This window comes from Thalassophryne amazonica, chromosome 5 (assembly GCF_902500255.1).
Source record: "Thalassophryne amazonica chromosome 5, fThaAma1.1, whole genome shotgun sequence".
NCBI classification, from domain to species: Eukaryota; Metazoa; Chordata; class Actinopteri; order Batrachoidiformes; family Batrachoididae; genus Thalassophryne; species Thalassophryne amazonica.
The window spans coordinates 48,785,972-48,799,022 of NC_047107.1; the positions used below are offsets into that span (position 1 = coordinate 48,785,972).

General features: G+C 39.7%; 1 protein-coding gene across 3 annotated transcripts in view; it reads left to right on the plus strand.

Annotated features, from left to right (window-relative positions):
• slc8b1 (solute carrier family 8 member B1) overlaps nt 1-12,614 on the plus strand; it is a 90,374-nt gene extending 77,760 nt beyond the window's left edge. For 2 of the 3 annotated variants that reach the window (XM_034170129.1, XM_034170128.1), the window contains 11 exons: nt 1,565-1,670; nt 1,765-1,932; nt 3,484-3,600; nt 3,679-3,747; nt 3,840-3,970; nt 4,047-4,188; nt 4,316-4,437; nt 8,963-9,116; nt 9,204-9,284; nt 10,691-10,755; nt 10,884-12,614. In XM_034170129.1, coding sequence (XP_034026020.1) covers nt 1,565-1,670; nt 1,765-1,932; nt 3,484-3,600; nt 3,679-3,747; nt 3,840-3,970; nt 4,047-4,188; nt 4,316-4,437; nt 8,963-9,116; nt 9,204-9,284; nt 10,691-10,755; nt 10,884-11,075 — 1,347 coding nt within the window. In that variant the 3' untranslated portion in view covers nt 11,076-12,614. Of the gene's footprint in view, nt 1-1,564; nt 1,671-1,764; nt 1,933-3,483; nt 3,601-3,678; nt 3,748-3,839; nt 3,971-4,046; nt 4,189-4,315; nt 4,438-8,962; nt 9,117-9,203; nt 9,285-10,690; nt 10,756-10,878 lie in introns of all 3 variants that reach the window. The other variant, XM_034170130.1, reaches the window with a different exon arrangement.
• Nucleotides 12,615-13,051: the final 437 nt, after the last annotated feature.

The window sequence follows — 13,051 nt, forward strand, 5'->3', positions numbered from 1 at the left end:
ACCTGTGAAAATCAATGTTAATATTTGGTACAGTAGCCTTTGTTTGCAATTACAGAGGTCAAACGTTTCCTGTAGTTTTTCACCAGGTTTGCACACATTGCAGCAGGGATTTTGGTCCACTCCTCCATACAGATCTCCAAATCTTTCAGGTTTGGAGTTTCAGCTCCCTCCAAAGATTTTCTATTGAGTTCCAGTCTGGAGACTGGCCAGGCCACTCTAGGACCTTGAAATGCTTCTTACGGAGCCCCTCCTTAGTTGCCCTGGCTGTGTGTTTGGGGTCATTGTCAGGCTGGAAGACCCAGCCATGACCCATCTTCAATGCTCTTAACTGAGGGAAGGAGGTTGGTTAACAAAATCTTGCAATACATGACCCCATCCATCCTCCCTTCAATACCGTGCAGTCGTCCTGTCCCCTTTGCAGAAGAGCACCCCCAGAGTATGATGTTTCCACCCCTATGCTTCATGGTTGGGATGGTTTTCTTGGGCTTGTTCTCATCCTCTAAACATGGTAAGTGGAGTTGATTTCAAAAAGCTCTATTCTGGTCTCATTTGACCGCATGACCTTTTCCCATGCCTCCTCTGGATCATCCAGATGGTCACTGGTGAACTTCAAATGGGCCTGGACATGTGCTGGCTTGAGTAGGGGGACCTTGCTTCCCTGCAGGATTTTAAACCATGACAGCATCATGTGTTACTAATGTAGTCCTTGTGACTGTGGTTCCAGCTCTCTTCAGGTCATTGACCAGGTCCTCCTGTGTAGTTCTGAGCTTTCTCAGAATCATTCTTACCCCACAAAGTGAGATCTTGCATGGAATCCCAGACCGAGGGAGACGGACAGTCATCTTGTTTCTTCCACTTTCTCATAAATAATCATAACAGTTATTGTCTTCTACCAAGCTGCTTGCCTGTTGTCCTGTAGTCCATCCCAGTCTTGTGCAGGTCTACAGTTTTGTCCCTGGTGTCCTTAGACAGCTCTTTGGTCTTAGTGGACAGGTTGGAGTGTGATTGAGTGTGTGAACGGGTGTCTTTTATACAGGTAACAAGTTCAAACAGGTGCAATTAATACAGGTAAAGAGTGCAGAATAAGAGGGCTTCTTAAAGAAAAATTAACAGGTCTGTGTGAGCCAGAATTCTTGCTGGTTGGTAGGTGTTCAAATACTTATTTGCAGCAGTAACATACAAATAAATTATTAAAAAATCATACATTGTGATTTCCGGATTTTATTTTTTTTTTATGTCTCTCAGTGGACATGCACCTAAGATGAAAATTTCAGACCCCTCCATGATTTCTAAGTGGGAGAACTTGCAAAACCGCAGGGTGTTCAAATACTTATTTTCCTCACTGTATATATGTATGCATGTCTGTGTGTGTGTGTGTGTATATATATATATATATATATATATAGTATATCCAGCGTGTACCCTGCCTCTCATCCAATAACCTTTAGGATAGCATCCAAACTGTGATCCTTAAGTGGAATAAGCAGGTTCAGAATATGGTTGGAGGGATCATTTGTGAATTTTATTTTTGTAAATGTTTTCTTTGACTGGTGTTTGCACTGAGGGTGTCACGTTTCTGGCACTTGGTAATGGAGCTCCAGATATCTTTAGTGCCATAGCGGCTTTCTCCTATCCACACACTGCTGGGCTGGCTGTCGGAGCATTATTTGGTATCTGTGCTGAAAAACAAACCTTAAAATGTGAAAATATTTTCATTGTTTTTCATTCATGCATGAACAATGTCTTTTTTTACATTTTCTTTAGGAGCTGGCATATTTGTTACCACAGTTGTTGCAGGCAGCGTGGCACTGGTCAAGCCTTTTGTTGTTGCATCGCGTCCATTCCTGCGTGATGTCATATTCTACATGGCAGCTGTGTTTTGGACCTTTGTTATTCTTTACAAAGAATCCACATCACTGCGTGAAACACTGGGTACACACATAACACACACGATTATTCAATTTTTTTTTTTGGATGATATCTTCTGGGGGTCATTTATTGCTCTTGTGACAGTCAGTTTACAAAAATTAATTCAGTACAGGTTTTACAGTCAGTTTGAAAGTGTCAATGGCATAGTTATTGGATTTTGTGTTTGGAGTTATTGTTTTATGCATTGCGCTCATTTCTGTGTGATGTCATATTCTACATGGGGGCTGAGTTTTGGACCTTTGTCATTCTTTACAAAGGAACCACATCACTGCATGAAATGCTGGGTATGCACATAAAACACATGATTACACATCAATTTTTTTTAGATATCTTCTGGAGGTGATATATTTCTCTTGTGACAGTTTACAAAATTAATTCAGTACAGGTTTTACAGTCGGTTTGAAAGTAACAATTGCATAGTTATTGGATTTTGTGTTTGGAGTTATTGTTTTACTGGAAAACAAATTGTTTTGTGAGTCAGTGATTCAGCCTCAAGCTGCACTGAAGCTTCTTTGCTGCAGAGTCTGAAGCCTCAGTGCTGGCCCTTAGCCAAGGGGGGTTTGGGGGGGGTCATACAAACTGCCCACTTTTCCAGGTGTGAGTAGAGCTTATCACTTCTCGCCCTTTTCTGTTCACGTGACCACGTCATGCCCCGTCGTCAACCTGTGAAAACGTGGATACGAACGTGTCTCCTGTGGACGCATTGGTATCCACAATTTTTGTGGTGTTTTGTCCACACAAGCAGTGGCTTCAGCCTGAGATTTGCACCTGAAGCAGAAAATACAGAATATCTAAATGTTGAAGCAATTTCCACAATATTTCCAGAGATGTCATCTTCCAAAACACGGATGTTCATAGACAACACATTTTGGCAGTGATAAATAAGGCTGAAAGAATGCAAAAGGTCAGATTGAAAGAATTTTAAAATATTTTCTAATGTTTAGTACAGGGTTTACAAACATATTTTTAAACTTTTTTTTTTCCTTTTCTTTCAAAGTCCGTGTGCCGCTCTGTGCATGTCCTTGCCAGAGGTAGATCAGGAGGGGATCTGTATTATGCCTTTTCATGGACCAAAAAATAAAAATCCCTGCCGAATGCTGTTTCTGAACCCTCTATTCAGCAACAAGTGACTCAGCTAGATATGTTTAAACCAGTGTCGGTGACTGAATGGTCCCCCCCAAAAATTGGTCCACTCTGCCTTCACTGTGCATGCGTCATTTCTGAGTGTCAGCAGCGATTCACCGATTATCAGTTTGTTTCTCCTTCAAACTACACTCCAGTCATCATCTATCTCAGCGACAGATATCAGAAGCTTTTGTACAACAATCATTTCCACATAAATTCAATATTATTTCATCATAAAAGATGGGGGATTGAGCCGAGCGCCACAGCAGCACTTCTGAGTCTGACATGCTGCTGCGCATACGTCATTTCAGCGAGAGTCAGACTCAGAGTCAGTCTCAGGTGCATGTGCAGTGAAGGCACAGTGAATGATCACACTGTATAGTAATCATGTACTTTTTGAGTATTTTAGCTCTTTATATCTCTTCTTAGGGTATCTGGGACTTTATGTGGTGTATGTATTGACTGTTGTCCTCAGCGCGTATATCTACTCCCGGCAGAAACATTCAGCGAATTCCACAGTTGAGAATACTGCACATAATTCTGCAGGTGAGTTACACATATACACATTTACCAATGAAGTGTGTTGCCATGATTGTTAGTGATATTTATTTTACTTTTTAACAGATACTGAGTCTTCCGATTCAGATGATGACATTTCCTACTTGAATAGTGCGAGTGTGCAACAGGAATACGGTAGAACACTGCACCCTTACAAACATAACAATACAGGTTAATATTTACTGTGGGTTTGTCAGTACTCTGTACTAAAATCCTACATGTATTAGAGGCAGCATATACGCCACTTCTGCACTACTCTGCGTCTACGGGTCACATCCTATGGAATTCTCTCAACCCAGTGGACGGCAGAAAGTGGAGGAGGAAATCATGGCGCTGGAGAGTCCTCAAAGTCTTGAAGGTGTGTATGAATAGCAGACTGATTTAAAGATCAGTTGACCTGTAAGAATGAAGTTGAAAATGTTTCCAACTGTCAGACACCAGTGGAGGTGCTGCTGCTGCTCTGTGTCCCTGTGGTGGACCCTGACAAAGAAGACAAAAATTGGAGACGTCCACTGAACTGTCTTCAGCTGGTCACTGCTCCACTGGTGTGTCTGTTGGCCTTCCAGTCTGGAATATGTAAGTGTGGCAACTCCATGCAACAGCCCACCTCAGAGCAAGTCACAATTAAATGTACATACAGTACATGTCACTGTTGTTGGCTAACACACATCCTGTGTGTTTCTTAAATTATAACTATGTTCAGATGGAGATTATATGATTCAAGGGGACTTTCCTCTTTGGCTGCTGATTCTTCTCCTCGGCATGTTCTTATCTGCTTTAGTCTTCTGCAACACCACCAATGAGTGTCCTCCAAAGTATCACCCAGTAAGTAGCTGCACAGAAGTAACTGAAGTTTTGGGAGTGGCACTGCTGTAATCAGGCTTATGTAATGCCAACATAACAGATGATGGGTTCGCTTATATACAGTAACTTGGTGAAAACCATATTCATTCACATTTATCATCAGCAATAAACATATTTCCATATACTGTGGACATTATGGGACATATTGTGTCATTCTTGTCATGCGGGCATTGTCTGCATGCCCGCACAGCCTCATTCCACCATTCCACTATATCTTTTTGACAATAAACTTACAGTGGCTTGCTAAAGTATTTGACCCCTTGGTATTTCATGCATTTTAATGTATTTATGCCATTTCAAATACAAAAAGTAAATCAGGTTTCTCAATATAAAAATTTGGAAAATTATGCTCCTTTAACTCGAACTGAAATCAAATCTCTACAACTTGATATAAATTAATAAAAAATATAAAAGCCAAGATGATGGGTTGCATAGGTAATGGGCCCCTTTGGTACAATACCTGTAAATAATCAGCTTTATTGCCAGTTTTCTTCAGACAAGTCAGGGGATGGATACATGAACATTTCCAAGTAACTGAATGTCTTGGAATTTATTTACATAAATTATGAAGAAATACAAACTGTATGGCACTCTATGGTAAATCTGTATAGAGTAGACAGTTCTCAAAAACTGACTGTGCAAGAAGAAGAGTGAGGAAAGCCACCCAGACAACCCAGAAGAAGTTAAAGACTTATCTGGCTGTGATTGGAGAAATTGTGCATAGTGCATGTTTTGCATTTTGTGTCCCCAGTTATACAGCTTCATGATGAAATGGTATAGAGGAGGATTTTCTTTCACCAAAACATCAAATCTAGGCTTGCATCTCAGATGTACCTTCTGGCAAATTGTAGCTGAACTTTCATGTCTTTTATTTATTTATTTTAATGAAAATCCTCCTCTCTCACTTCATCATGAAGCTGTATAACTGAGGATACAAAATCCAAAACTTGCACTTTGCACAATTTCTCCATTCACAGCCACATAAGCCTGTAACTAATTCTGGGTTGTCTGGGTTGTCTTGGTGGCTTTCCTCACTCTTCTACTTCTTGCAGACTCAGTTTTTGAGAACTGTCTACTCCATGCAAATTTACCATAGAGTGTCATACTGTTTGTATTTCTTCTTAACTGCAGTTCAAGACATATTCAGCGACTTGGAAATGTTAATGTATCCCTCCCCTGACTTGTCTGAAGAAAAGTGGCAATAAAGCTGATTATTTTACAGGTATTATACCAAAGGGGCCCATTACTTATGCAACCCATCATCTTGGCTTTTATATTTTTTATTAATTTATAACAGGCTGTAGAGATTTGTTTTCAGTTTGAGTTTAAGGAACATAATTTTCCAAATTTTTATATTGAGAAACCTGATTTACTTTTTGTATTTGAGATGGCATAAATACATTAAAATGCATGAAATACCAAGGGGTCAAATACTTGTACAAGCCACTGTAGCTTTGACCATTTGTCTATTCGGCTCCTTTACTTCTTACTGAAGTATATTCTTTTATTGTTGTGAGAAATTCCTTGTATGTGAGAACTTACTTGCCAATAAATTTGGTTCTGATTCTGATTATATGTGTGTACAGACACATCCCTGTGAGCACAATAACACCCTTTACAGATCAGGTGGTTATAGTTTTGCCTTTAAACTTTTGTTTAATACATGGTGTACATGCAGCACTTGCCATTATATAGTTTTATGTTCCCAAGTGCCAACAGTCACATTGGCATCAAAATCTCTCTCCCTCCCTCTCTGTCTGTCTTTTTTTTTGAATGACAGAAGATAGAATTCCTAAAATTGTAGAAGATTACAACCCCTGGCAAAAATTATGGAATCACCGGCCTCAGAGGATGTTCATTCAGTTGTTTAATTTTGTAGAAAAAAAGCAGATCACAGACATGACACAAAACTAAAGTCATTTCGAATGGCAACTTTCTGGCTTTAAGAAACACTATAAGAAATCAAGAAAAAAAGATTTTTAGACCAAGCAGAGGAAAAAAATATGGAATCACCCTGTAAATTTTCATCCCCCAAATTAACACCTGCAACAAATCAGATCTGCTCATTGACCCTATGCCATGACATTGACCCTATGTGTCTTTTTGCAAGGAATGTTTTTGCAGTTTTTGCTCTATGGCAAGATGCATTATCATCTTGAAAAATGATTTCATCATCCCCAAACATCCTTTCAATTGTCCAAAATATCAACATAAACTTGTGCATTTATTGATGATGTAATGACAGCCATCTCCCCAGTGCCTTTACCTGACATGCAGCCCCATATCATCAATGACTGTGGAAATTTACATGTTCTCTTCAGGCAGTTATCTTTATAAATCTCATTGGAAAGGCACCAAACAAAAGTTCCAGCATCATCACCTTGCCCAATGCAGATTCGAGATTCATCACTGAATATGACTTTCATCCACAGTCCAGGATTGCTTTTCCTTAGCCCATTGTAACCTTGTTTTTTTCTGTTTAGGTGTTAATGATGGCTTTCGTTTAGCTTTTCTGTATGTAAATCCCATTTCCTTTAGGCGGTCTCTTACAGTTCGGTCACAGACGTTGACTCCAGTTTCCTCGCATTCGTTCCTCATTTGTTTTGTTGTACATTTTTCGATTTTTGAGACATATTGCTTTAAGTTTTCTGTCTTGACGCTTTGATGTCTTCCTTGGTCTACCAGTATGTTTGCCTTTAACAACCTTCCCATGTTGTTTGTATTTGGTCCAGAGTTTAGACACAGCTGACTGTGAACAACCAACATCTTTTGCAACATTGCGTGATGATTTACTCTCTTTTAAGAGTTTGATAATCCTCTCCTTTGTTTCAATTGACATCTCTCGTGTTGGAGCCATGATTCATGTCAGTCCACTTGGTGCACAGCTCTCCAAGGTGTGTTCACTCCTTTTTAGATGCAGACTAACGAGCAGATCTGATATGATGCAGGTGTTAGTTTTGGGGATGAAAATTTACAGGGTGATTCCATAATTTTTTCCTCAGAATTGAGTGATTCCATATTTTTTTCCTCTGCTTGGTCTAAAAAAGTAACCGTTACTGACTGCCACAATCTTTTTTTCTTGATTTCTTATAGTGTTTCTTAAAGCCAGAAAGTTGCCATTTGAAATGACTTTAGTTTTGTCATGTCTGTGATCTGCTTTTTTTCTACAAAATTAAACAACTGAATGAACATCCTCTGAGGCCGGTGATTCCATAATTTTTGCCAGGGGTTGTATAATGGTCTGTCAAGTTCAGAAAAAGGGGGAAGAGGTTGCAAATATTCAGTTGTATCGTAACTACCTACTTATTCATTTACTTAAAGCAAACTAAGAGAAATTTAGAAAAATATGCTTGTGTATTTATCGTACACTTTACGATTAGTATACGCACTCTGTTTACACACCCTAACTCATGTTCTGTGGTGCTCCTGTCTATTTTCCACACAAAATCCCTCCATGATAATGCATGTGTACTCGTCCATTGCTATACATGTACCACGTTACCCCTCCTTTTCCCATTTCTCCTTTAAATGTGCGCAGTATACAACTTTGATATATTTCTGTGCTCAGGGTCAGAATTATACCCACCTTAAATTTTTCAGTAATCCTGAATTAATTTGGTCCCATTTTAATTTTTGTAATCGTTTTCCTTAAACAGTGTCTTAGTTGTACCAAACAGAAATTTCTGGCATCCAGCAGTCTGCATCCGGATCACCTCCAAAATTCAGTGGAGTCTTCCATGCTCTAATATCTGTCTGTGGTGAGAATCTGCACAGTAGTTTTGATGTAATCCTTCAAAGCCTATATAAAGTGAAATCTTGATCCAGAATCCAGATCTGGATCACCTCCAAAATTCAGTGGAGTCTTCCATGCCCTAATATCTATCTGTGGTGAAAATTTGATGAGAATTTCAAAGGCTATATAAAGTGAAATCTTGATCGAGATTCCAGATCCGGATCGCCTCCCAAATTCAGTGGAGTTTTCCATGCCCTAATATGTATCTGTGGTGCAAATTTGGTGAGAATCCGCACAGTAGTTTAGACAAATAAAGAAACGCAGATTGATTTTATTACGTCCTTGGCGGACATAAAAATCTGTGCAAATGATGTACACTCTTTTATGACCGTCTCAAACATGTACTGGTCATTCTAGGCATTTTGAATACCTTGGAAAATCTATAGCTGCTACAGTTTAGAAAATACAGCTGTATTTGAAGTAACACTCGGGACGATAAAGGGCGTGGTCATTTTGAGGCTGTTAGGCTGATAGAGATTTTGGCACATATCCCAAGTTGTTCACTGGGGTCATATTAGTCTAGAACAGTTGAGTTGTCCTCTCCTAAACTCAGCTCGGTCCTCTCCTATAAGGACTTTCTTTGTAAGACATGTTGGTGAATGAGGTCTGTGTTAGTCATGTGGATGTTTTGTGCCATGTGTGCTGCTGATTGTAAATTTAATTTTTATTTGTTCATTTCTTTTGCCTTTCCAGCTGTTTGCACTTCTGGGTTTTGTGGTAAGCGCAGTGCTGATCAGTGCAGTGGCCTCTGAGGTGGTCAGTCTGCTGCACATGCTGGGTGTGGTACTCAGTCTCAGCAACACCGTGTTGGGTCTGACTCTGTTGGCCTGGGGAAACAGCATTGGAGGTGATACTTACTTTATTTTATTTATTTTACACCCCCAGATAAAACCTGTAAAAATAAGTTGGATACAAACTCTGTGCCTCTTTTCAGACTGTTTTTCTGACATCACCATCGCACGGCAGGGTTACCCACAGATGGCCATATCCGCCTGCTTTGGAGGGATTATTTTTAGTATCCTTGTTTTTGTTGTTGCGGTTTTCAGTATACATTGCCCATAGTAAGTACTGACCCTCAATTTTGTTTGTTTTAAATGCAATGTTTCTTCATAATGCTTTGTAATGACAACGAATAATCCAACAGTTAATGTGAATTGATGTGAAATATAAATATAACGCAATGCTAAGATACCCTCAGCCATGTGAGCATGTAATCAATGAAAGAGTGTGTAGAAAGAATGTGACTATTTGACCCCTCAGAATAAGTCAAGCTTAGCCATCTAAATGTTCCCTGTGAGGTTCTGTGGATGCTGTACCAGACTGTCATGGCTGAGAAAGAGATGAGCTGGAAGGGAAAGGTCTTGATTTACCAGTCGATTTATGCCACTGTCCTCACCTATGGTCATGAGCTTTGGGTCGTGATAAGGTCCTGGATAAAAGTGTTTGAAATAAGGTTCCTCCATAGGGTATCTGGGAAGGCAGCCTATATTTGTTTTCACAAAGATCGTGATTCAATCAGGGCTTTGAATCATAATTTTTCCCAATTGGCTCATTCCGAACATAGAGTATTTTAGCGTTTCTAGTTTTGGGTTCCACCCCAAATGACGTTCCCAAACTGGTTAGCAAAAAAAATATTGTTGCTGAGCCGGTTAATAACATTCATGTCAGCTATGGCACACTGAAAACACCGTATATGCCAGACCTGTACGTGGCGCTGTAACGTTCCCATGAAAAACTGTGAAGATAATAGAGGGTACTGTAGCAGGCAGCAGAAGGTAGAACTTTTCAAAATGGGACACTGAATAAAAAAAAAGCCATTTAAGAGAAAGAGGGGTTGCGCTGATCGCAATAGACTTATTGACTTATTGTGTATTCAAAATGAAGCAGTGTGCTTCTCGTATTTTTTAAAAACACGGCGCTGTTGCTCTCTGCCTCACAGAGAGCAACAGCGTAGACCCACTGCTGCCCATTTATTGGCTCAGCAGCAAAAGCTCTAGTCCTCACACCACCAGTCACGCAGTTTGACTGTTTAAGATATTAAAACCATTCATAGACTGAGTAAATAATCTTATCTGTTGCGTTGTTTCAGTTGGATTCATCATCACAGCCTGACGATAAGACGATCTTGTATTGGAAGATGGCATCTAGGAAATACTTTAATTCCGTATTGTGGAAATTACTGAAGAAATGCAGTCCCACCAGTACATGCTCCCAGACCTGGCAGAGTGAATACTTATGCGATAATTTACTTTGTACTTGTACATTGTTTAAATCATTTTGTAGAAATCTATTTGTTTTTGTTTTTTTGTTGTTTTTTTACTCATGTATTTGTCAAAACAGGCACAATATTAAACAGTATGTTGAAAACAAAAAATTACAACAGGAAAACCGGATGTACTTGTCCCTAACCGTTTCCATCAGACATGCTGTTTGGTGTGGGTTTGGGCTGTCTGGTGCAGATGGTGAAAACACACTCAGACGTTCAGGTAATTGTCATCTGGCACACAAATCAAGACTTAGTCAATTTTTTCTTGGAGTAACACTGAATGAGTGAATGTCCAGAGAAATTTGTACCAAAGTCTTTGTTTTAAACTCATCTTTGTCTCTTTTTCAGTTTGAGCCAGGGACTTTGCTGACGTGGGTTCTTGCAGGATCTCTGGGTTTGTCTTTGGTTCTGTCATTCGTTGTCATTCCACTGTGCAAGTTCCGCTTGAGACGGATTTATGGTGCCTTTCTCCTGGCTTTCTATGTTGTCTTCCTTCTCATTGCCCTGCTCACAGAATTTGGAATTATCCACACTGTGTAGCACCTGGGCCACTGAACTGTGGGATCCGCTTCTTTAAAGGGAAATGAGACTACGACGGAGGCTGCACTCAGGGAACAGACAAACCTGCTGCACTTATTAATGCACTTTCACTTAAAATGCATTTATTTAAGAACAAATGTTAATGTCTGCTACTCAGACACGCTGAGTTTGGTTAATGGACTCAAATGGAGGAAACAAAAGTTTTCTGCTTTAAGACAGTTGAAATTAATCACATGTGCCTTTGTACAAACTGCTGTTTCAGGTAATGGGAGCTGTATTTTTCTAAGTCCAGAGTGAAAAAGAGGTTTTAAAAATCTTTGAATTATATTTTTTATGTTTTCCGTGTGAGTGAACTGAGTGTGCTGTAAATCAAAGATGATATCTTGTTCAAAGCTGCTTTTGTGTTTGGAATTTTTAAACCAGATATCTATGAAGTTCTTAAAGCAACACTGTGGAACATTTGCCTTTGAGTCCCCCCCACAGGTGCAAAGCGTAATTCTGCTTTTCACCACTGTCATAAATAGAAGTGAAGGTCTCAGCCTCCCCATGGGCAGGAGGAGTCATGCCCTTGTTGACAAGTTGATGGAAAATGAACGAACAACCTCAGATGCCACAGAGGTAGAGCAGTGTCACAGGATTTTACACAAATATGATTGCATTGTTTTATTTAGGGTGATGGTCTAGTGGTTGAGCTTGAGACCAGAGGATCCTCGGTTCAAATCCCAGCCTGACTGGAAAATCACTAAGGGCACTAGGGCAAGGTCCTTAATCCCCTAGTTGGTCCCGATGTGTAGTGGGCTCCTTGCATGGCAGCAGCCTGACATCAGGGTGAATGTGAGGCATTGATGTGTAAAGCGCTTTGAGCGTCTGATGCAGATGGAAAAGCGCTATATAAATGCACATTTATTGTCATCAGAGATGAAAAGTAACTTAAAATGAATGATGAAAAGAATGACAGTATTTTTAGTTTTGCTGAAATACAGCTTGTGTTTTTAGCGCGTATACTTTGTGACATTGTTTGGTAAGTGTTTGAATATGGAGTGTGTTTGTAACGGAACATAATGTTGCTGTAATAATGGTACCCAATGTATAACAAGTATTGACGAGTACTGATGTCCAAGCTTGTTATGTAGCAAAAAATGTGAACATCACCTCAGACTACTTGCCAGCTCAACCGCTTGTTAAATACGCTTACCTGGCTTATGGTCAGAAACCATCAAGTCCACATCTTCACTAACAACTAAACATCAAGCAATAGTAAAAGCCGGTCCGAGAGTCACACCAACTAGTTTGCTTGGTCACTCTTCAGTTTCTTCAGGGGCTCTGCCATGATGTACATCCTGAGAATACTGAGCTGCTACCTGAACTCCACCTGTGTAATAACCTTTGATCTGGTGTATGATGTACGAGTATGTCTTAAACTGTGCAAAAAATTTGCAGTACTCACCAGATGTGTTCCATCACAGCAATGACAAGAGACATCGTTCTCGCTTGTATAACTTAGTATACCAACAAAATGAGTTTGAAGCCGTTATTTTACAACCCCAATTCCAATGAAGTTGGGACGTTTTGTAAAATGTAAATAAAACAGAATACGATTTGCAAATCCTCTTCAACCTATATTCAATTGAATACACCACAAAGACAAGATATTTAATGTTCAAACGGATCAACTTTATTGTTTTTGTGCAAATATGTGCTCATTTTGAAGTGGATGTCTGAAACACATTTCAAAAAGCTGGCACAGTGGTATGTTTACCACTGTTACATCACCTTTCCTTCTAACAACACTCAATAAGCATTTGGGAACTGAGGACACTAATTGTTGAAGCTTTGTTGGTGGAATTCTTTCCCATTCTTGCTTGATGTATGACTTCAGTTGTTCAACAGTCCGGGGTCTCCACTGTCAAATTTTGTGCTTCATAATGTGCCACACATTTTCAATGGGCAACAGGTCTGGACTGCAGGCAGGCCAG